The 22,219-nt window shown below is 35.2% G+C and overlaps 2 protein-coding genes across 3 annotated transcripts in view; one reads left to right on the top strand and one right to left on the bottom strand.

Moving 5' to 3' along the window:
• Positions 1 to 22,219, top strand: part of LOC136824638 (sperm flagellar protein 2-like) — a 258,048-nt gene that overhangs the window by 38,663 nt on the left and 197,166 nt on the right. Inside the window, exons 44-56 of one of the 2 annotated variants that reach the window (XM_067080626.1) lie at positions 643 to 713; positions 1,136 to 1,235; positions 5,710 to 5,817; positions 5,979 to 6,056; positions 6,521 to 6,571; positions 6,772 to 6,954; positions 7,288 to 7,362; positions 7,676 to 7,738; positions 8,062 to 8,175; positions 8,593 to 8,679; positions 9,002 to 9,082; positions 9,390 to 9,515; positions 10,077 to 10,310. In XM_067080626.1, coding sequence (XP_066936727.1) covers positions 643 to 713; positions 1,136 to 1,235; positions 5,710 to 5,817; positions 5,979 to 6,056; positions 6,521 to 6,571; positions 6,772 to 6,954; positions 7,288 to 7,362; positions 7,676 to 7,738; positions 8,062 to 8,175; positions 8,593 to 8,679; positions 9,002 to 9,082; positions 9,390 to 9,515; positions 10,077 to 10,139 — 1,200 coding nt within the window. In that variant the 3' untranslated portion in view covers positions 10,140 to 10,310. Of the gene's footprint in view, positions 1 to 642; positions 714 to 1,135; positions 1,236 to 5,709; positions 5,818 to 5,978; positions 6,057 to 6,520; positions 6,572 to 6,771; positions 6,955 to 7,287; positions 7,363 to 7,675; positions 7,739 to 8,061; positions 8,176 to 8,592; positions 8,680 to 9,001; positions 9,083 to 9,389; positions 9,516 to 10,076; positions 10,311 to 22,219 lie in introns of those variants that run through there. The other variant, XM_067080627.1, reaches the window with a different exon arrangement.
• On the bottom strand, positions 11,069 to 13,361 carry LOC136824596 (uncharacterized). The gene is made up of 2 exons (XM_067080584.1): positions 12,711 to 13,361; positions 11,069 to 12,239 (listed from the first exon to the last, which is right to left on the bottom strand). Exons 1-2 carry the CDS (start codon positions 13,271 to 13,273, stop codon positions 11,171 to 11,173), a joined length of 1,632 nt encoding a protein of 543 aa, XP_066936685.1. The 5' UTR covers positions 13,274 to 13,361; the 3' UTR covers positions 11,069 to 11,170.

Raw genomic sequence — 22,219 nt, 5'->3', positions numbered from 1 at the left:
CCTATGTTGAGGAGGAAAAATCCAGGGTGGTTCGGTCTTTTAAAGGGAAAAAATCCAGGGTGTCACCTTTCCCGAAAAAGACCTCAACATAGAGGGTACCGTATTTCGGATGGTGGATTGAATCTAGCAAATTCTTTGTTTTCGCGTCTTGCATTTTCAACTTTTGTCAGTAAATGTTCCATTGATCCAGCACTTTTATGAAAACCACACTGGCTGCAAAACTCAGATCCTACATGGAAGATTCTACACTAGCCTATAAACAATAGAAACATTAAAATGATCAAAACAGTTGGTAGCTTTAATATCCTGGCTAGATCTTCAGAAAAAACTTACTAGTTATGTTAAAAAGGTTTTATTTTTTCATAAGTATTCCCGTTTCATATCAGACACATATTTCATATAAAGACAGTGTCTCCCTATTGTTATATTATGCTGATATAAGCAAAAAATGTTTTTCTTTTCTTCTTTCTGACCAATCTTACTCCACATCTGTGTTAATCTAATGTGAAAAAGCTTATAAATTAAAATTGATGAATAAGCAAACGATATCACCCTTATTTAAAAACAAAACCTCTAAGCGCACCATTCAGTTATTTACCGAAGCTCTTTTTCTTTGAATATTTATATCCTGTTTTTTTTTAGGAGAAAGCAGAAGACACATACTTAGATCTTGATAATTGGTTGGGTGCAAGATTCTTACAAGAAATGGAAAGGTTGTCATTTCATTCTCGATTTCTTTTTAATTTTTCTGCTAGCAAAAACTTTCTACGAAGTGAAGTTACAAGACTGGAAACCGTCTATCTCTCGAAACGCTTGAATTTCTTTTTCCTCGGCAGATATTTATTTTCTCTTTCTGATGTTGCAGGACAAAGGAAAAAGGTTTCACTTTGTTTTCTTGTTACCAAGTTCCACCAAAAAGCAAAAATAGTCAATCAGCAATGACAAAAACTCGTTCAAACTTATATCAATTTGAGTCGACTTATTTATTTTAAATAAAAATTTCAATTCAAGTAACCTAGGCTTCTGCTCATCCTCTAGCGAAAAAAGTTTCTTATATATAACCAGACTGGTGGATGTTTAGAATGAACGACATTGGAGTAAGTTATTGACAAATGTTTCCCGTCTTCCTTTGCAGCATTGACAAGATGTGTGAGGTGATCAGACAAGCCATCGAGAATGAAACACAATTACAAGACGCCTCCATCCTCGAAGATAAAGTCTTCTTTATCGATGTGGTTAGTGAACTACTTTCCACCCAAATTCTACCAGTTAAATCCAAATAGTAATGTTTTTAGGTCACTATCCGTTCGTAGTTTTACAAGCATTGGACAATTAAAAATCCTATAAAGTCTATTTGCTTTGAGTGTGCACCTTTTTGGACCTACCCCGGTGGAGGTCCTATAAATTAACCTATGTTTGTTCGTCCGTCCGTTCGTTCGTCTGTTACCAACTTTTCTCAGGATTGAATCATAGGAATCTTTTGATTTTTGGTATAAAGGTGCAAAATGGTGGTGGCCAAAATGTGACGGAGCCTGATTTTCGAAAAAAAAAATTTGGGGGGCAAATTTGAGCCAAAAAACGGCTAAAAAACGGGTTTTTTGTACTTTGTGAAAAATTGGATCATTAATTGTTTCTGAATTTTTGCATGAAAGTAGGGTACCATCATAGGTAAAAGATGGCTCAAGCAGATTTTTGCAAAAAAATTTTGTTGGCTCAAAAAACGTATGTTTATCTATAAGAATCACTATTAATAAGCATACATCAATGTTCTTATTCAAATTACTCAATTTTTTTATGAGGTAGATGTTTTTTTTGCTCATGAGGGCTTACTTTTGAATAATATGTGTGTTTAAACATGCAATTTTGGTTGCTTGGCGTGTTTTTATAGAAAAACTGCCCAAATTCGATATTTTTTATAAGCACATTATCAATTACTTAGGTATTAGCTTTTCTCGAGATTAGCTCTTTCATCCTTTCTGTTTTTTTGCACAAAGATGCATAACTATAAACCCTTGAATGTGTCGGAGCCCGATTTTCGGAAGAAAAAAAAATTGGTCAAATTTGAGCCAAAAAACGGCTAAAAAGGGTTTTTGGACTTTGTGAAATATTGGATCATTGTTTTTTTCTGAATTTTTGCATGAAAGTAGGTAAAAGATGGCTCAAGCAGATTTTAGTAAAAAAAGAATTTTTTAGCTAAAAAACGCATGTTTATCTATAAGAATCGCTATTAATAAGGATACATCAATGTTCTTAGCCAAATTACTTAATTTTTTGATGAGATAGATGTATTTCTTGCTCACGAAGTCTTGAATATGAAAGAATATTTCAAGGGCATGAAATTTTGGTTTCTAAACGTTTTTTTTATAAGAAACAAACGACTAATTTTAATAGATCGTCACTATTTGTGTTGTGAATGATTGTTTAACGGTCATGCTCACGTAGATATCAATTATATGTGTTAAATGCATAACCAGGTAGGTCCATAAAAGTATCACTTGTTTTGTTTTGCTTGCCATTTCCCGACTTGTTCTTAAATTCTAACCTACTATATATTGTTGTAAAAGATAATTCAGAGCATTATAATTTCTGAGAAAAGCTATTTCTAAAATATTAGAAAATGAAGATAAAAATAAACCAGCCGAGGCTGGAAGGTCAGCCAATAGAGCTTAGCTAGATAGCTTTAATAAGTGGGTTAACAGATGTAAGAGATGTACTGAAACAGAGTAGACTAAAAATGTTGAATAATGTACAAAATGTGAAACATTTGATAACTTGATTTAAATTATTAAAAACAAGCCTGAGAGGTTCTCCAACCCCCCCCCACGAGAAGATCAAAGTATACTTCTCTTTAGCATTGTAGCACTGTTTCTACGACATCAAACGATTAAGCTAGGCTATAGTTCATTACTATAAAATAAAAGAGAAACATAGTGTAATTAAAACTTTTTGTTAATTTCATTCCAGTCAGTTATGATACATTTTCTTCTGTTGGATGTAGACAATATCCATATCTGACCAAAGTGTTATCTAGAAATAAATAAGCAAATTGCCAAAACGTCAGAACCAAAATAAAGATATCCATCAAATATACATAGAAATTGTACTTTTTGTTTTACTTGATAAAACTCCAATAACACTTTAAACTAACAAGCTACAAACTTTAAGTCACAAAGCACAAACTCCAGAAAAACACAATTTGCATCAAAATCTTTGCAAAACGTAGTTCATATTTATAACATTTCAACAAGAACTGTATTTTGGTAGACTTTGGTCAAATTACAGAAACCATTTGTCAGTTGTCTGCAAGGCCAATGAGTACGTAAAAACTGACTGCTATTCAGTCAAAGCCATAATTTGGCAAGGTCAGAAAAACATACCTTAAAGGAAGAAATTTTGGCGGGAATTTAATTTGGCGGATGGCCAAAAAAGTTTTTTCAGAGGGAATTTAAAATTTGGCGGATGGACGAAAAAACTAAATTTGGCGGGAATTTAATTTGGCGGTCGCTTAAAAATTTAACCTTAAGATGGCGTCAAAACAGCGAAAAAATAGCAAAAACACCTTAAAAGAGATCATATTTTCAAAATGTTTAATTTGGCGGGAATTTAATTTGGCGGATGGCGGAAAAAAGAAATTTTGGCGGGAACTTAATTTGGCGGATTTCAGCCAAATCCGCCAAATCCGCTAAATTTTCTTTCCGCCAAAATTTCTTCCTTTAAGGTAATTTACATCCAGTCTTCGTAAATAAATTTTGTAGTTTAGTACCGTCAAGTTACACAACATGCACACAACCATCTTGAAGACTTTGCTGGCTGGTCGCAAATGATAATCTAAAGCAAAACTTAAAATTCATAACTATTCAGGGAAGCTCATTTTTCCCCCATTTTGCTTTAAACTCCCTTTTGATTGTTCTATGAATTTGGGCGATCGCTTTACCGTCTTGACAGAATAAACACACGACCATGATAAATAAATTCAACAGGGCAGCGGAGTAGCAATTAATTTCAACTGGGAGTCCTCTCTTCTGTGCCAAGCACTGGCAGTGTTTTTTAAACTTTAAAACAATGTTAAATGAAGACCAGATGGATCTGTTTGTTATGACTGTGCAAGTTGTGACGAGAGTGTGCATGTTGTGTAACTTGAGGTATAATTCATTAAATTCTAGAAACTATTTTTCATAACTTTCTGCAGTCCGCTTTCTGCAAGTCTGATAAGAGATATGTATAAACTATTATCGCCATTCATTCCATTCCATCATTCAGTCAAAACGTGCGCCAAGGTTAGAAAAGGTTAGAAAAACACAATCTGCGTACGGAACTGCGTGAAAAATAGTTTGATCAATTTCAACAAGAACTGTATACATTAATATTAATATAATTGATCAAATTTCAAAGACCATTTGTCATAATTTTGCAAGTCCAATAATAGGAGATGTGATGTCATCATTTGGTTCCCGTCATCTGACCAACCCTGATTTACGGTCAGCAGGTAGAGTTGGAGAGTCGGAAAGCTTTTCCGCTGCTTTGCTGGATTTCCAATGTCAACCTCTGCACGCTTTGTGTTTACAAGTTTTCAAATCGAAGTAGTAGCGAGCCGCATGCTAATGGAGAGTAAACCGAAAACCAGTTTATCCACGGTTTCTCCATTTCTTAATTTCGGATCAGTCCACACGGATTCCCTTTCAACAAGATGTATACCGGTAGCTGCTTCTTAAAAGAAAAATATTTTCGACCGACCGACCGACCGAATGACCCCCACTTTAAAAAAAAAATGACGGGAACCAAATAATTTTTTGCGATTCGCCTTATCAAACACTTCCAAACCAAGTCTAAAAAAGCACGATTGCATCCAGGCTTTATCCAATTTTTTTTTGTAAACTTTATCAAATTCCAATAACATTATAACACCATCAATCACACCTAGAGGAAACAAGAAAAATATGTTTTTATTGCAAAAACTAATAAAAACAGCAATAAAAAGTATCAGAAAATTCAACATAAACAAAAACTTGAGCAAACGGCTTTAAACCTTCAAAAGATGTAGAAAAAGAATCCCCTAGATGAAAATCATGTGTTTGATTTGCCGAGTTAAAAAAATAAATGACAGAAATTGAAGCTTGCAACAGATTTACACTGGAAATACTTTGGTACAACACTGACTCACACATCTGACTTATCGCTTTAGCCGCCATCTTGAAACACCACATTATGATAAACAACGCACGCTAAAAGTACCCAAAAAGTTAACCCGATCGGAAGAAAGTTTAGAAATCAAAGTGAGATCGATCGGGAAATCGGATTTTTTTTTTGTCGTCTTATGATGCTGATGGAAGAAAATTTTACCTATTTGAATGCTCAGCTTAGGCTGACCAATTAAAGAAGAAAATAATGATAAATTTATTATCCTTTTGAGTTACAAATTTCAATTTTGTTACAGTGGTACTTTGAAGCCTCCTGATTTATATAGTTATTTTTATCATAAAGTTTTTGCATTGAAAGCAAGCAAAGCTAACATGATTTTTGCAAGAAATTTCACTGACCCTAGATTTTCCAGGTTTTTCAAAGGAACCACCTCACCTTCCTGAACAAAAAATGGCCTCCTCAAATCGCAAACGGGGGATAAAGTTTTTGTCTGGCCCATTATATTAAACATGGTTCTTTATTGCGGCTGTAATTTTTTCTGATCAATTATTTCAATGGTTCGTTTTTTAGGATTTGCATGTCTTCAAAACGCCCACACCGCCTTTAACGCCGCCTCCAACAGAAGATTTAACGCCCATAACTTTCACCTGTCTACAAATTGAAGCTCTCAATAAACAAGTCAGTAAACTCAGTCGATTATTAATCGTGTAGATTTTTTTTAAATGTCCCTTTTCTCGAACAAAGTTTAAATCTCGGAACTCTAATTATCAGTAGAGCCCAATGCCAAAAAAAGACTAATTGTAATTGTAATTGTTTGTAAAATTACTTAATTTTTCCAGTTCCGCCAAATTGCTCCAGTTGCAATGGTTTCTGTCAAAATGTTTAATGATGTCATGCTAAGTCTACCCTCTTTAACTGTAAGTATGTTTCTCTTAGAGTTTGATAACTGGTGACTATTTTCTCGATTATTTAGTCAATGTCATCATATGATATCATTCAACCTCCTGCTTTGATCCTACCTGGATGTCATTTAAATTGGGCCATTCCATTTTATATCCATACAGGGGGTGGACGAACCCAGAGGGAATCTGAGAAAAGTTTCCAGGGGGTGTTTTTTCATTTTTCCAATGGGGTGAAAAGTTATTACTGATTTTAGTTCGTCCACCCTCACTTTTAGGGACGAGAAGAATTTTTTTCAATGTATGGTTTTTTAATGGAACAATCTTTGTTCGTCTTCAGTTGAAGTTACTCTGTTTTTTGAGCAAGATTAAATAACAGTACTATCCAAAATATAAGAAGTCCTTTCTCCAGCCAAAAATATTTTTTCTGATTGATTGGACATTGGACGTCGGAATATAAAATTTAAATACTTTTTTTAAAGGTTGGATCAGAAGCATTACCTGAAGTTTGGCAAAACATCACTTCCCAGCAGGTAATCTAAAGCAGCTAAATCCTTTCCTAAAAAAATAGCTACAATATATTGTTGATTCTTTGTTTAAACAGGAGAAAGTTTCTCGAGACATTCTGTGAATAAAGTAGAATATATTAGTTGCATCAAGTACCAGAATCAAATTGTCCTACAAAACCAAGTGTCTCAACTTTACTGTTTGAATGAATCATCTTTTTTACCAGCTTGAAGAAATCACGCAAGCCATCTCCATCAATAACGAATACATCAATTGGAAATCATTCCTTATTCATCTCTCAAAACCATACCCTGAACCCACACATCGTGATTTGCACCAATCACTGAACGCTTTTAAATCACGTGACGAAGCTAGCATTGGTATGATCACACGAGAGGATTATTTAATGGTAAGGGTCTCGTAATAAGATTTCACTGTTTTATGATGTCATCTTTTTTGAGCCTACTATGAACCTTAGCTTGAGGACCACCTAAGTCTTTTTAATGGACTGAAGGACGGAATTAAGTGGACACAGCGTCATCAAAGAACCAAAAGCAAAGTAGTCAGAAGTAGTCCCACGCGGGGAGGACCAGTCGAAATACCCCTTTGATGCCTTTGATGGAAAATATTTTCTTGTAGTCAAATAGATTACCATGAATTATAATAATTCCTTTCCACAGCAACAATCATTATCGTGTATAAATGTCTGATCTTTAAAGTTTCTACATTTCATTTCTTGAAGAGTGAGATCTGGATAGATGAACATCGATCAAGTGAACATACCGACGGATTCGATCGTTTACAACACCTCAAAAATGTATGTTCACTTAACTTATTCATTTTGTTTTTCATTTTCTATTCGTTATATACACACCATGAACCACAACTTTAAAAATTCTAACTTAACCAATGACCGTTACATACCCTGGACACGGTCAAGCAAAATCTTTGATCGGAGATTTTTTGAAAGTGGTGCCCTAATAAAAGATGGTGAAAAAATATTAAAACGGAAAATTTTGCATCAAGTAATGCTACCTTTAAAAAATCCACTTTTTTTTGTTTAACAGTAAAATCCAAGGTCACTTTGCGTAAATATATGAATCTGAAAAGTTTTTATTTGATCATCTTAGATGTTTTTCGATATCTTTGCGCTGGAATCAAGTGAAGGAGACCTTCTCAATTATCTGGATATGGTACGTAAAACAATTAGTGTTTCATATCACCCACGTGTTACTAAGAGCCTATGGGAATGCTGACTCAAGGTTCCCCAAGGTCTCTTCTGTAACTTTTCAGAAGAAAGGGTACTTCAAATGGCCATAACTTTTGATTCAGAAACTGTTCCTGGACTTATTTGCAGTTTTAAAATCTACGTAAAATACTGTAAAATGCATAAAGAAACCAACGTGAAACTCCCCTGAATATCAAAATTCGACGAAGATATAATGGGTCATTTTTCCGGATTTAAAAAAGGCGTCGGTAATGAACGTGTTAACCTCTTCTCTCTTCATCTTTCTAGTTGTTGTATTTCACGAAGCATGACGATCCATTGATCGGTCTTCACCAGGCCCTGTGTTTGATCACGGATACTTTCTCCACCTTCCCCAAGTACCTTCAGCAAAAGATACCAGAGGTATGAGCGGTTTTTTCCACTTCTTCAGAGCGGTGACCAAGTGGTCTTTGTCAAGAGTTCCAGAATCGAATTCCCGCTTCTTTGGTTTAGTTCATAGATCATTAAAAGTTCTATATTACTTGGCTATCAACGTAGAATCTCGACTATATCTAATATATTGACAATTGAAGAATTAGAACATTCAGGAGGTGCCTTGTAGAATAAGGCAAAAACATTAACAACCTCCGTCACACTGCTAAACAGACTCAACATTTTTAACATTAAAATTTGCTGACTATCAATTTCATGATATAGAGACAACCATGCAATTAACGAGTAACTCGCTAAAAAGCAATCATTTTGGAGGGAAAAGCTACGAATTTAGTATAATATAAGATCTTGCGTATTTAGTCAAGTACCATCTATCTTATTTTGTAGCTTGATCAACCAGAAAACGAAAGTGAAGTCGAAGAAGAAGAAGAAAATGAAGTTGATTTGGAGATCACTATGGACCAATGGATCATGGTTTGTCTTTTCATTTCATTTAAATGTTGCTCATCTTACAATGCACTTTCCATCAGCCCGCTACATGCCCCCCTTTTGAAACAAGTCTTTTTGAGAGTGGTTTGCTTGAGTTTCATATTTGCAATAAACTTTTCCACCATTTAAAGACCCCCACCGTTCTAGACCGTCTAATTTTTTTTAGTATCCATTTATTGGATTAAAACCCAGAGATTTAAATGACTCTTCCCGGCCAATAAACTTATCGTTCTTGAACACCAACTTTTCCCCGCCTCTTATTTTCTCAAACAGACTTTTAACTCGTTCTTCATTTTTAAATGGACAGGTATTTACGCATGGTAAAAGAAGTCATGGAGGAAACAATCGGTTCGATATCGACCAATCAAATACTATCATCAAATTAAAGGTATTTTACCAACAAGATCTTATAACCTCATGAGGCTTTTATAGATAACCCTATAAATCCCTGCTTGTGAGCTACATGAAAGGCTCGAGCTTTCTAGGATAAAATGACTCACTACAAATAAACGTGCAAAACGGTAGGTATAGTCAACCCTTTGATTGCAACCGAATGAGCTTTTCAAGGAGGGATCATACCCCTTTCTTGTCGAGAAAATCATTTTTAGATAACACGCTGAATCATTCTACTCCCTTTCATCTCTTTAAGACAGCCCCTAAATTCACTATGTGAAATGGTTCTAAAATATTTTTAGGAGACATTAATTGAAGTTTATGAAGAGTTGGGTTATTCATCAGAAGAAAAAGCACCTTTGAAATCCTTGTATGAACATCCAACTATGGTCGATATCATCCAATCAAATCAAGACTTCAAAAGCAATGTAACTATATTTAAACAGACCGATTCCGTGTGACGTCATTTTTACCCACGATCAACCATTTTTTCTAAGAAGTGGTAGAAAGAATATGTACAGGATGATTTAGTAACATCATCATGGCTCCAATTCTTCAAATATTTCCCATTTGGACCTGCGCATAGTTTTTTTGTTTCGTGGGTGAAATTTTTGTCAGTTAGGAACAGACTGCTTGCTTGGGGTTTATTTGAAGATAGTCCCTAACTGGATTTAATCGAATCGGTCTATAATGTGCCTTTCCTTCCCATTTCTGCTTCGAATTTTTAGAAATATTTCGCGGGTGTCAAAAATGTGTTTTCCGGTATCCTTCATTGATTTTACCACCCATCCTCCCAACATTCTCTCTTCTTATTCAACAACTCCCACTGTTCTGCCAGACCTTTGAGAAGCCGGCTTCAGACTTCATATTCACTTTTAAAAACCCATACCTCGAAAGAAGGTCTAACTTGGGGTAGTTACGAAATACAACGCCACTTAACACATGGGAAAAAATTAAATTTACTTTTTTGTTCAATTTTTTTTTTTCAGAACATAAGCCAAATCTTACGACCAGCAACCCCTCCATCAACAGAAATGATTATGTCAGCATAAGGAAGATATTTTCAAATTCATTTAGTTCAACTTTGCGTGTGTATTTATCAAAATGTGTGTCAAACTTATTATTATATTTTTTTTTCATGATTTTTCAAACTTAAAATTATTTTTCTTTGTTAATTTTTTGGTTGATGATAATATATTTTCGAAATGTTTTCTCATTTTAAATCGCCAATTTTCATTTTTCATTTGTTTGTCTTGTTCAGCTGGCATGTTTAATATTCGAAACTCAAAAGACCGATAAATATAAGAATATTTTTGATCAAATAAAATTTTTGGATGTGCTTCAATAATAAACAAGAAGCCCAGAGGGCATGAAGGCCCAGCGAATAAAAATATGAATTGAACAAGACTTGAGTGTAGCAGAGGGGATTTGAACCGGGAGCCGCTGACACTAGCCATAGACGCCTTAGACCATTCGGCTATCTCTTATTTACAACAATGAGAAATAATTCATAATACTTAATCTTATATACAGAGATGTTAGTTTTTTTCCTAACACGTGAACAACTGAACTGTTCACATGATAGAGAAATTTAAAAACAACTTTTTTTTAAAAGAACATCTTCCTAAAGAGAAGAAGGTTTGTTACGGTTATTTCTGTGTAAATCACATTGTTTTTCTTAAAACGTACTACATCTGTTATATTCTTATAGTTTTAATAGTTAATTGTATTTTCTCCTTTTATGTTTTTAACCAATAAAGACGATTTCAATTGTTTTTTACTCTGTCAATCATGTTCTAACAGCCAATCAAATCGTTCACAATATGTACTAGCCTGTGCTGTGTTTGAAAACGCGTATCGCCTAGTAAATTGTTACACACTGACATCGGGCAGAATGCTAATGAAAGGCCCAGTACGCTAAAGCTAGCTGGGCCAATTAACCCGGCTACAAATTTCGACAGTCAATAAATTCCATGATGCGTAAAAACAAAACCTACTGGTTAAATCATACTAGAAAAAAGTCCCAAAAATTTCTACCTATAATATTTCCCTAAGACGACAAGTATCAGTTACTTAAGATTGTTTATTTTTCAGAGTCTCTTTCTCTTTCCTTAGTCAATTGTATCTTTTTTGCAATCTCGATAACATTGACTGTCTTTTGTCCTATACGATTCATCAATGTTGGCATTTCTTTCGGATAAAACTCCTTCGATTCTTGCTCACATACTACTTGTGACTGTTGCATTTTGGGTGGTTTGTATCCAATCCTTCTCAGATCACGTGCCCAAGCACGTGCTAAACGTACATCACGTGGTCCAAGAATATCAAGCTTATATAATTCTTTAATGATTTCAAAATGTCGCTCAACCATATTGCTGTTCTTTGAATCCCATTTTAAGAGAAATTCAGTTAAAGGATTTGTTAATCTATAAAGGTCGTCTTCTTCGTAAAAGTCTTTTAAGAAATTATGGGGAGTTCGATCCTGATAGGCGTTGGGCGGGAAATACGCCAGGTGGCCGCCAATGTCCCACATCAAACGTTGTGCAATATAACTTCTCCAAATATCGTTGACGCGGAAGGTGACAGTGATAGGAAGGAGTAAGGCGAAGAAAATATCATAATGTTGAAAGGTGTTTTGACTGTTGTAAGGGGCGAACGATTTGGGCGGTAAAACAACGGGCGGTGCTTCTTTATCGAAGTAAACAACAAATTTAGCTGACGCGTCTTTTCGTGTTAAGCGTTGGATGGCGTCTAAATCGGGATCACCGTCCACGACGCCCTGTTGTACAAGAGGGCGTGTATTGGAGCATGTCTTATACCGACGCATGGGATCTTTATCGATTCGATCTAATGGAAAGCCACGTGGCCATAACGTGCTTTGACCGAAATGTGCGAATGTGTTATAATGGTGTCGCTCAGAACCACCGTCGTACATGAGGTACGATTTCGTTTGCTTCATCTCATCAAAAACGACTTGTCCGCCGTAAGGATGATTATCGTCGTCTGTGTCGTAGATGTATCGCGCGCCGTGTCGTATAGCGTAAAGATATCCCATGTTTTTACGTTGGTAACAACCGTATGTGAGATATTTTGCTGTTTCGAAACCAGAGTTTTCTTGATCGGCAATACTGAGGAAAACTACATTGTCCACCCTTTGGTGATAAGGAGATGGATGAGATTAAAATCGAAAGATGTAAAAAAAACTATTTGATCCAGTAGAAAAAGATCCTACTTTTTCATCTTTATTTATAAACTATTTGAAAGTTCTTCAAGGTTTATCAAACCACTTGCAATAGACGATATCGGCTTAACGTGAAAACTCAGATTTGATCCCCGAATATTGCCCACAATGCTTTGTGCGGAAAAAATTTCACCTTATCTTTCCATCGAGATATTACTTTGAATAACATTTCCTTTCTCATTAACGTTTTATAAAAATGTACACACTTCTGGTTCTTATGGATCAGACTTGTTATAATTCTTTGTAAATTCTGTGAATTCCAAGTCAGATTTTAGGAACGAGGTTTTGTAAAGTTTAATCCTACATTTTCCAGAGGTCTGGTGATAAAACACATCTTTTATCCCTTATTTCCTGCCTTACAAAAAATATTTGAATATCTTACTTGTATTCTTTAGGTGATTTAGTGTCTCCAACCACTACCATTTTCCAGCCTGGAATCTTTGCCAACTTCTTGATATCCTCTGTTGGTTTGAAAATGCTGGTCACCACAATCCAACGTTCGTTCATCTCTGAATCCAAAGGCTTTGGTAATTGCTCAACCTCGTCCAAGTCTAAAGACAGCTTCTCTAAACCTCGTTTGTGTATTGTTTTATCTGCAGGGTTTTCCTGTGTTTTAACATCTTTGTTTTGTTGGTTGAATTTGTTGAAGTTTTCCTCCAAAGCACGCTTTATCTCGTCACCAACTTGTTCTTTCATTGAGGGTGCTTCATCCCTAGCTGATGATTTCAACTCGTTTATGGTATTTTTCAAACTTTCCAAACCGTTGAGAAGTGTTTGTACAGATTCGCCATGGTGCTTTTGATCAGATGTCAATATTTCTAGGTGTCTTTGAATCGACTCAATTGTATTCGAAGGTATATGTGGCACATTTTTGAGTGATATATACGTGTAGAAGGTCAAACCAAAACAAATGAGACCAACCGCCAACGCAGCCGTAAACTTCATGGTTGTTATACTCGTAAGAAAACTCTTAACATCACGTTGTATCCTTTTTACTGTAATAGTTTCATTCTTTTGCCGATTGCATTTTGACTTATCTGCAAAAAGGTATAAAAGATAAAAGATAAAATTTTGCAAAACATTCACATCACGAAAACACTAACATCCCCTTATGAAATAAAACCTGAGGTTTTAAATAATACGCGTTTTTATATAAGAACATCCAAAATTTTTTAAGCCTTCAGATGTTCTTAACTTTTCGGGTTTTAAGCCTATAAATATTCCTAACATGTTCTTATTTTCACCATTTTTGAGAATTTTTGTCTAATTTCCTAAGAAGTTGGGTGTCCACAAAGCCTTAAAATGTTCTTAACTTGTTATTAACATTTTGTTTCATGTTCTTATGTTCTTATATAATTACTTTAGAGAGCATCAGAAAGTAAGAATCAGTCTAGCATTGGAAACCAATCTCAAAATTTTAGAAAAAATAAAATCTACCTCAACATACAAAGTTCTAAAATTATAGAGCTTTTTGCTTGGTTGCAATCAGACTGAACCTGAATAGCAGGGAAAAATCTCCCTGCGGCGAGTAACCTGCTAAGCGTTAAACAAGCAACAAAAAATATACCGTAGAATCGTCTAATATCGACATGTGTCTTCTAAAGTCGACACCGGATCTGTACAATAATCAAAACAAACCTTGAATGAAATTCTTGGTATCATTCAAATTCATCCATCAAACTAGAAGTTCAATAAACATTGCAATCCTTTCAATTAAAAAAAACAGCCAAATTATAAGCAGTTTTACACAGCACACGAAACGCATCATCGTAACTAGCCTGGGAATCCAAGCTCATAATCTTAAAAAAAACAAAAAATACCTCACCTAACAAAGTTCTAAAGTTATAGAGCTTGGTGCAGGTAGATTAGTCTGACACAGAATGTTATAAACAGTCTGTGTGTGAATACCCTTGTTGACAGACTTGCTGAACTTTGGAAACCCAGGCAAACACACATAATCAACTTACCATAAAAACTCTTTCACAAGCTCTAAAGACTTTCAAAACTACTAAAAACCACATCAAAACATCAGCCACATGTATTTAGACTTCCAGCCAACAGCCATTTTGTTTCGAAATGAATCTATGTTTTCATTTTCATTTGTTTTCCTTTTTCTGCAGAGTCAGCTTTTTCCATAAATTATGCGCCCGCATCGAAATTATCAAAATGCGCGCGAAAGTACTGCTAAGTAATACGCCAAAAGCTGGCCAATCAGGCCGAACCTGCATTGCAGGGAAAAATGTCCCTGCAGGCGAGTTACCTGCGCCAAGCGTTAAAACAAGCAGCAAAAATATCATAAACTGTGTAAAAAGTTTAACGCTTGGATTTCCAGGCTACATCGTAACTTTCTCGTGTCCATCATTAAAATTTTACAACTTTATTACGCTTCAAGTCACGTGATGAAAATAATTCGCGCGCTTAGCCTGGTTTCCCCTTCCTTATTTATCAAAAACACACGCTCTAGGTGCTAAGAGGCCGCACGCCGTGGTGACCAGTATGGCGGTCACATTAAATTCAAAAGAAAACCGGGTTCTTTTTATTATTTTCGGTTCACGGTAAAAAGGTCTACTAAAAAATTCCTCGCATGCAAAATCTTGTTTTGATTTGGAATCTTCGTTCCGTTGAATGAAAGCATGCTAATTAGTTTTTAGTGACTACATCTTTAAAGTTTTCTTTTCGAAAAAAACCCACTTCACGTTTCTTACATTTCAACAATCTGTGACGTGATAGGGAGAGTACAATTTAGTGATTGATTGATAACTTTGGTATGTATTTGTTTATGTTTGATTTTTTATTTCGAAGACCAGCCTATAGCTACAATCAAGGTCATAATATTTGAGAAAAAAGGGAAATACACCGGGAAGTTTTTGAACCACAAGCGATTTGTAAGTGCTCTAAAGTAGGTTGGAAGGGTAGAGTTTTAACTCTGAGTTTTAACGCTAGACTTAAGTCTTACGACCTTAGGATCTTAGCATTCAAAAGTTCAAAAATAGTCCAATAAGGCTCAGAATATAGCCTGTAAGTCTGCAAACCCCTCCCGAATTGAAATATTCGATGAAATTAAAGAGATAGCCCAAAATCGACTTTCTCGCCGGAACTTTAAATCTTGAAAAACGTTAAAATAACCAAAATTATCAAAATATTATGACCTTGATTGTATGTCGAAATAACAAGACGCATGTCGATATTAAACGACTCTACGGTACCGTCAACTGCTCCAACTTGGGACGAGTGTACGCAATATGGGACTTGTTGATATCTGGCCTGTATTTTCACTTAGCTCTAGTTTAGATGGCCCACTTTTTGACCTGCCTATTCTAATTGTGAATTAAAGAGGGCATAAAGTGGGCTGTCTAAAGTGATGCAGAGCCCTCTTTTGACGTCAATGCAATGTCTTCTTTCAAACCTTTCCAAGCAAAGATTTTAACAACCAACTTTGTGCCCTCTTTTTGCCTACTCTAACAATTAGAATAGGCAGGGCAGAAAGTCGGCCGTCTAAACTAGAGCTTACTGTTAAATCTCTTTGACCGAGTCTTTGACAACAAATTTGTTTTGATAACTCCACCAAGTTTATCAATCATACTTTCTGTCATAACATGTCACGATAACTTTCACTGATAGCGCGCCCTTTTTTAACTTTTGTTTTCATTTAAAATGACCGGACGCCGAATGAAGAATTAGAGAACGCCCGCCGCCTAACCGCCTACCGCCCGATGAGATCAACAAATAGCAAGTGTGTAACTTGCCGCGCAAGTGACGTCAAACGCTCACATTCGTGTGTCTTTTCCACTACGGATTTTTTTCATATTTCGATTTAAAACCCTACTCGGTGTGAAAGAGAAATCGTGTATTTTTTAATACGCGGTTCATTGAACTCAAATCAAATGACTTTGGAGGTTCGGTGAAATGGTGGTGGAATTGCCGTCCCATGTTGCGTAAGATAGTCCCAAGTTGGAGCAGTTGACGGTACCAGACAAATATTTCATTACCAGGACAGTGTCTGCCTATTGTTATATCATGCTGATATAAAAAGCAAAAAAAAAATGTTGTTTTTTCCTCTTGCTGACCAAAATTGCTCCACGTCCGTGTCACTCCAATGTGAAAAAGCTTACAAATCAAAATTGAGGAGTAAACAAACGATATCACTCTAATTTAAAAACAAAACCTTTAAAAAGAGACTGTATTTACTACGTGCTCAAGCAAAACCAAAAACAGAGTCTGCCATTTATTACACCGTGCCACTTACCAGCGCCATCCAGATTTAGTCCGAAGTAGATTACATCGAAAGTACAATATAACACACAGAAGGACGAAAAATGGTTACATAAAACGTTTACAACAAAACGTATATTCTGCTCTTTCAAACACAATTTTTTAATGTCCATGTTTTTTAATTGCTACCATAAAAACCAATTAACGTTCGTAATTATTTTATGATTTGCGAGAGGAGAAATACCATCTGAGCAACTTGGGGCAAAAGTTAGATAAAAACTTATTACATATCTCAAACATTTTAATTGTTATCTCGTGTCACATGGTACTTTTCAAATAGGAACCTTTTGCATCCAGGACGGTAACTTTGAAAAAGTACGACATGATTGAAAAAAAAGAAAGCCCTTAGGGATTAATATATCTGGATCGCAGCTAGAAACTATTCTTTCCATGTCAATTTTCTCACGAGAATAGTGAATTTTAATAGGGTAATTCGTGGACGTTTTCAAATCTCAAAACGAACTGAAAATTCTTTGGTAAAGTAAGAGTACAAATAGTTTTATATGAGGCCCCCAGCGGACCTTTTTCTAAAATTCACGCATTCACGATATTAATATTTAATTTTCATGCATTCACGCAAGTGAAAAAGCCCATTCACGCATTTACGCAAACCGCTGCGGGCCCGCCCTTATATGATATAAATCGAGAATTATAACATCACTTATTTACAAAAGCTTAAGTACATTTTAAATTTGTCCATGTGATATTAAATTTAGATAAAATCGGATAAATTTGACATTTGCTTTTAAAATTTACTTCACGCCCTATTTCGATTCGCCGTCCTAGATGCTAAAAGATCCCTAAGAAGAAAAATACTGTGGTGACCGATAAGGAAATGTTAATTGTTGTCCTCTCTTCCACCAATGCATGACCAAGCACGTTACAGCAAAACAAAATTCTGGATCTTGTTTTTAATTCTGTTTTCACGAAAGCTTGAGTCTTTAACAAAGGAAAAAATTTTCGATTTCCAAGGACGGAAATTTCAAGTTTTCTTAGTTGGAAAAAAGATAAAATCCAATGGAAAATCTAACCTGGAAATGTGGGACACTCTCCAAGGATGGAAATTTTGCATTTTCCATGGCTTGGAATTTTCAAAAATCCAGGTTGAAAAAAGCCAAAATCCAAACCAAATAAGGTTGGAATTTTTGTAAATTCAGTTGGAAAAAAGCCAAAATCCAAGCTAAACAAGGTTGGAATTTTCGAAAATCCAGGTTGAAAAAAAGCCAAAATCCAAATTTAACAAAGTTTGAATTTTTTAAAATTCAGTTGGAAAAAAGCCAATGTGATGTGGAAAAAGAGATCTTAAACAAGGTTTTTGTTTTTGTGAACAGTCACTCGCTAGCCTAGGCTCGATGGCAAATTTCCCAAAAAGTCTAGTTTTCCAATCGAAAGAGTTTCAACATGGATTTTTAACGTTTTCCAGAATGTTTCGAGAAACACAAATTTCCAACCCAAAAATTCTAGTTTTCCAAAAAAGAGTCTCAATTTCACAAAAATGTAATTTCCACATGGATTTTTAACGTTTTCCAATCTGTTTGGGAGAAACACAAATTTCCGACTCAAAAAGTCTAGTTTTTCAACCCGAGGTATCAAATTTACAAAAATGTGTATCTTCACATCGATTTTTGACCTTTTTTTAAACTCCCAAACTATTTGGAAAATAAAAATTTCCCACCCAAAAAGTCATGTTTTCCAACCAGCCTTGGAAAATTGTCATTTCTACGTTGTTTTTTTTTTCACTTGATTTTTCAAGGGCATTGGTTTATTCTACAAAACTTATGGGTTATTTACGTTTTCCAAATCAGCTTAAGGTAATCGCTCAAATTTCCAACCTTTAATTATAAAACCAAAATTTCCAACCCAAAAATATTGAATTTCCAACCTTGGAACGAAAAATTTTTCCTGTGTACGTCTCATTACTTCCAAAGAAAATATAATTTTTTTTTCAAAGTTCGACAATAGCGCTATGGTATGTGAAACTCAATAAAAGAAATTCATCAAAAGTTACTAAGTTACCACAATTTTCTCATGGCCCCGTGATCATACTGTTTTGTTAACTATACATTGTTGATTACACGTTTTTTTCAACATCCAAAACTTTTGAAGCCTTCGGATGCTCTTAACTTTTTGAGTTTTAAGCCTAAAACGTTCTTAACATTTTCTTATTTTCACCATTTTGAGAGTATTTTTGTCCATTTTCCTAAGAAATTGGTAAAGTGTTCTTAACTTGTTCTTAACATTTTGGCCATCTAAGTCTTATGATCTTACATAGTTTGTTCTTATAAAGAAAATAATTTTCTTTTGCTGTTTGAATCACTTAAAACACGTGCTTTGTTGCATTCCTTGACTTCAAAGCTAACTTGTCTCTAAGAAACTGTCATACAGTGTTATATCTTACACCTAGATGGTGAAACTTTCATCCGACACGCTAAAGGTCTGAAGGTCGGGAAAATTTTCAACATCTGGAAGATTCACATTATGGAATTTTGCGAGACCACGTCAAGAATTTTGCAGTGGGAGGTCTGGTAACCCAGCCCTCATTTTCGGGGATTAGCGGGTCCAACCGAAATATTTTTAGGTTTACGGGCAAGGGCTGTTGAACCCAACTGCGGATGGGGCACATCAAAGGCCGACTATCATTTCTCTCCGATGGGAAATTGAGCTTTAGCGTGGGCGCCCGCCAATCCACCATCGGAATATCAGATAATGTTATATCTAAATGGTTCAGGTATTCCGACTACAAAAGTTGCAGAAACTATTTCTGTTATAATTATCAGTGGCCATAAATGTAAAACTTTTGTTTTGGTAAATAGAACGTTCTCGAGAAATTATTTGCAAATTTATAACGAAAATGACAAAAGGTTACGTCAATCTTTAGCCTGGATATCCAAGCTTTGAATTTCAGAAAGATAAATCTTTACCTCTCATACATACAAAGTTCTAAAGTTACAGCTTAGTCAGCTTGGTCTTCCTAGAGAACGAAAGTGCAAACTCATATTATTCAAAGATTTTCCAGCTAATCCAGGGCAAGCAACCAAACAGAAATTAATAAAAAAGTATCGTTACAAGATCTAAAACCAAGTTTGCATTTGCTGTAACCATGACCAACCATGTTTTCTTAGAAAATACCATTGTTTTTTTTTCATGTTTTCTTGTGACAGGAAGTTGTTCTTTAATAGCAAGTGGACCCCCTTTTTTTGTAAAGGAATTTATACGGGTCATGTAAATCGGACCTTACGGCTTTTGCAAAGTGAGTGCAAGCGCAAGCCAAGCAAGCGGACTGCATTCTGATTTGAGAATGACACTCCCTTCTCACAGACCCGTGAGGATTTTTCTAGCCAGTGGGGGGAAAATAACGAACCAAATTTCGATGGGGGTTGATATTCCGATGTTTTATTGATGTGAAAAGCACAGGTCGAAATCGTACGCTGTGCCGACCAATCCAGATTCTATTCAGCGCGCAATTAACGAAGACAAAAGTAACCATGACGACCATCCAAGATCTTGGATGAAGTTAAAGTTGATATTTTTATTCTTGTCGTTGAAAACACAACTAAAAAATGTCATCAATGCTTTTTGATAAGAGTCAGTGATAAAGAATCATAACATAAAGTCTGTTTATTATTTCGATTCAAAGTTTAGTAATTACTGTTATACATTTGGGGATCATGTAAAAGATTTCTTTTCAAATAAAACTCATTTCAATTATACTTGGAGGTTTCTGAGGAATTCGTAAATAAACAAATGCATACTGATACAGTCTGCTAGACATAAATATGGTAATATTTGCTCTTCATCTTTGATTCTTTCTACAGTGATTAGATTGATACATGGGCGATAGAATTTCTATTATTGGTCTTCAGAGGTTGAAATATTCTCAACCTCTGATACTCGGGACAAGCTGGAGTTTTTACAAGCTCTTATTCAATTTGGTCGGTCGTTAACACGTAGTAAAACAATTTTGTTACTTTTTCTAAAGAACGCGTCATCTCTATTACTTCAAATGAACAATTAGCGAAGTGTCTTATAAAAACTCCAGCTCATCCCTGGTACTCAGGGTAATGATTTATGGCTGGGGATTCAAATTATATTGTTTTCAAGCCAGAAAATTCAATTGGCATGGAAAAAATAGCATGATATTTTGCAGTGAGGATTTGCTTGTCTGGTTATTTTCAGTGGGGAAATATTGGAGTCTAATTTTCCACTTGGTACGATATTTTGGCTAATTTTTCCAGTAGGAAAGGGTCCCGGTGAGAAAAGGGTGTAGATTTCAAATATATTTTTGAAAACCAGCCGGTAAACCAGAAACATAAAATATCATAAACTCGACTGTGAAATAGCTGTGAGTTTAATTTTTTTTGCTCTCCAAATACATTATCCATCCATATCTTATCCTTAATGATTTGTGACCTCGTTATCTTGAATCACGAGCTTTAAATTTGAAGAACGTCTTGTTTGCGTGAATGCAAATTCAACCTTTTGGACACTCATACCTTGGTCGCGATACAATCCTGCATCAAACTCCGCAAGTATTTTCCAGCAAAAAGATTCTGTGATGGTAACTGGCTGCGCTATTCCCAATAAAAATATAAAATAAATTCTCATCCATTTAAATCTTAAGATGGGAGGAGTTGGTTGTTATTATAGACAAAAGTTCATCAAAAATTATGAACTGTTTACAAAAAATTCTTCAAAATTGACATAACAGATTTACACCTCGTCCATTTATCAATCTACAAATCCATATGAAAATTAATGCCTGTTAGCAGTTCTTGGCAAACATCTCATTTTATACACGCTTTTTTATAAGAATATACTATTTGAAAAATATCCATGATAAAATCGGTCAAAAAATAGAATATGCTAAGAATATCACCATCATGGAATTTGGCAACTGAACCTAAGAATCCCAATTTTTAGATAATTTTTCCTGTAAATTGCCAATCACCCCAAAGCAATGCAAAACTTTCACCAATCTTTGCTTCATGTATTACGTGCTAAAATTAGGCTGGGTTGGATCCTTACCTAAGAATGTTGTAAGAATATTTAAGATGATTTTATCCAAAGAGTATCCATCATGAAACGAAAAAAAGCATCATTCTCATAAAAAAACGTGTAACTCTCAATCTTCATTCAGTGATCCCACAGTGCTATCTCGCTTATTTATTGGAATTATTTTCACTTGTGAGATAGAATGATCAATTTTGACTGCTCACTCGTCTCAGAGGTATGGGTTCCACTATGTTCGAAGCACGCCTTCGATCAAACCGTAAATACGGACATAATCTCGTAAATATATTCATTTTCGCCACAAAGATAGCTGCAGTTAGTCCACAGTTCAAAAGATAAAGAATATGGAACGGCATCAAGTTTTGTATGTAGCGAAAATATACGCTCAATTTCGGCCGCCCACTTTGTAAATAGTTCGCTAAAAAGAAGACATAAAATGTGAAAGGCATGACACACACTATGTAACAAATTGTGATCATGCGTAATGTAGATACAGCTTTAAAGTGAGCTTCGTTATTTGTTAAATCGTATCTCTCACTCCGTGTTCTGACATGGTGATATATAAGTCTTGAAGATTGGATATTAAATATTACAAGCAATACGCTGTAT

This window comes from Clytia hemisphaerica, unplaced genomic scaffold (assembly GCF_902728285.1).
Source record: "Clytia hemisphaerica strain Z4C2 unplaced genomic scaffold, Clytia hemisphaerica genome assembly, whole genome shotgun sequence".
Lineage (NCBI taxonomy): Eukaryota > Metazoa > Cnidaria > Hydrozoa > Leptothecata > Clytiidae > Clytia > Clytia hemisphaerica.
This window is presented reverse-complemented; position numbering and strand designations above follow the sequence as displayed.

Coding starts and splice junctions, on each gene's coding strand:
- LOC136824596 (XM_067080584.1), bottom strand. CDS start 13,273: ATGAAGTTTACGGCTGCGTTGGCGGTTGGTCTCATTTGTTTTGGTTTG. Junction 12,240..12,710: donor AAATCACCTAAAGAATACAA/GTAAGATATTCA, acceptor TTATCACCAAAG/GGTGGACAATGTAGTTTTCC.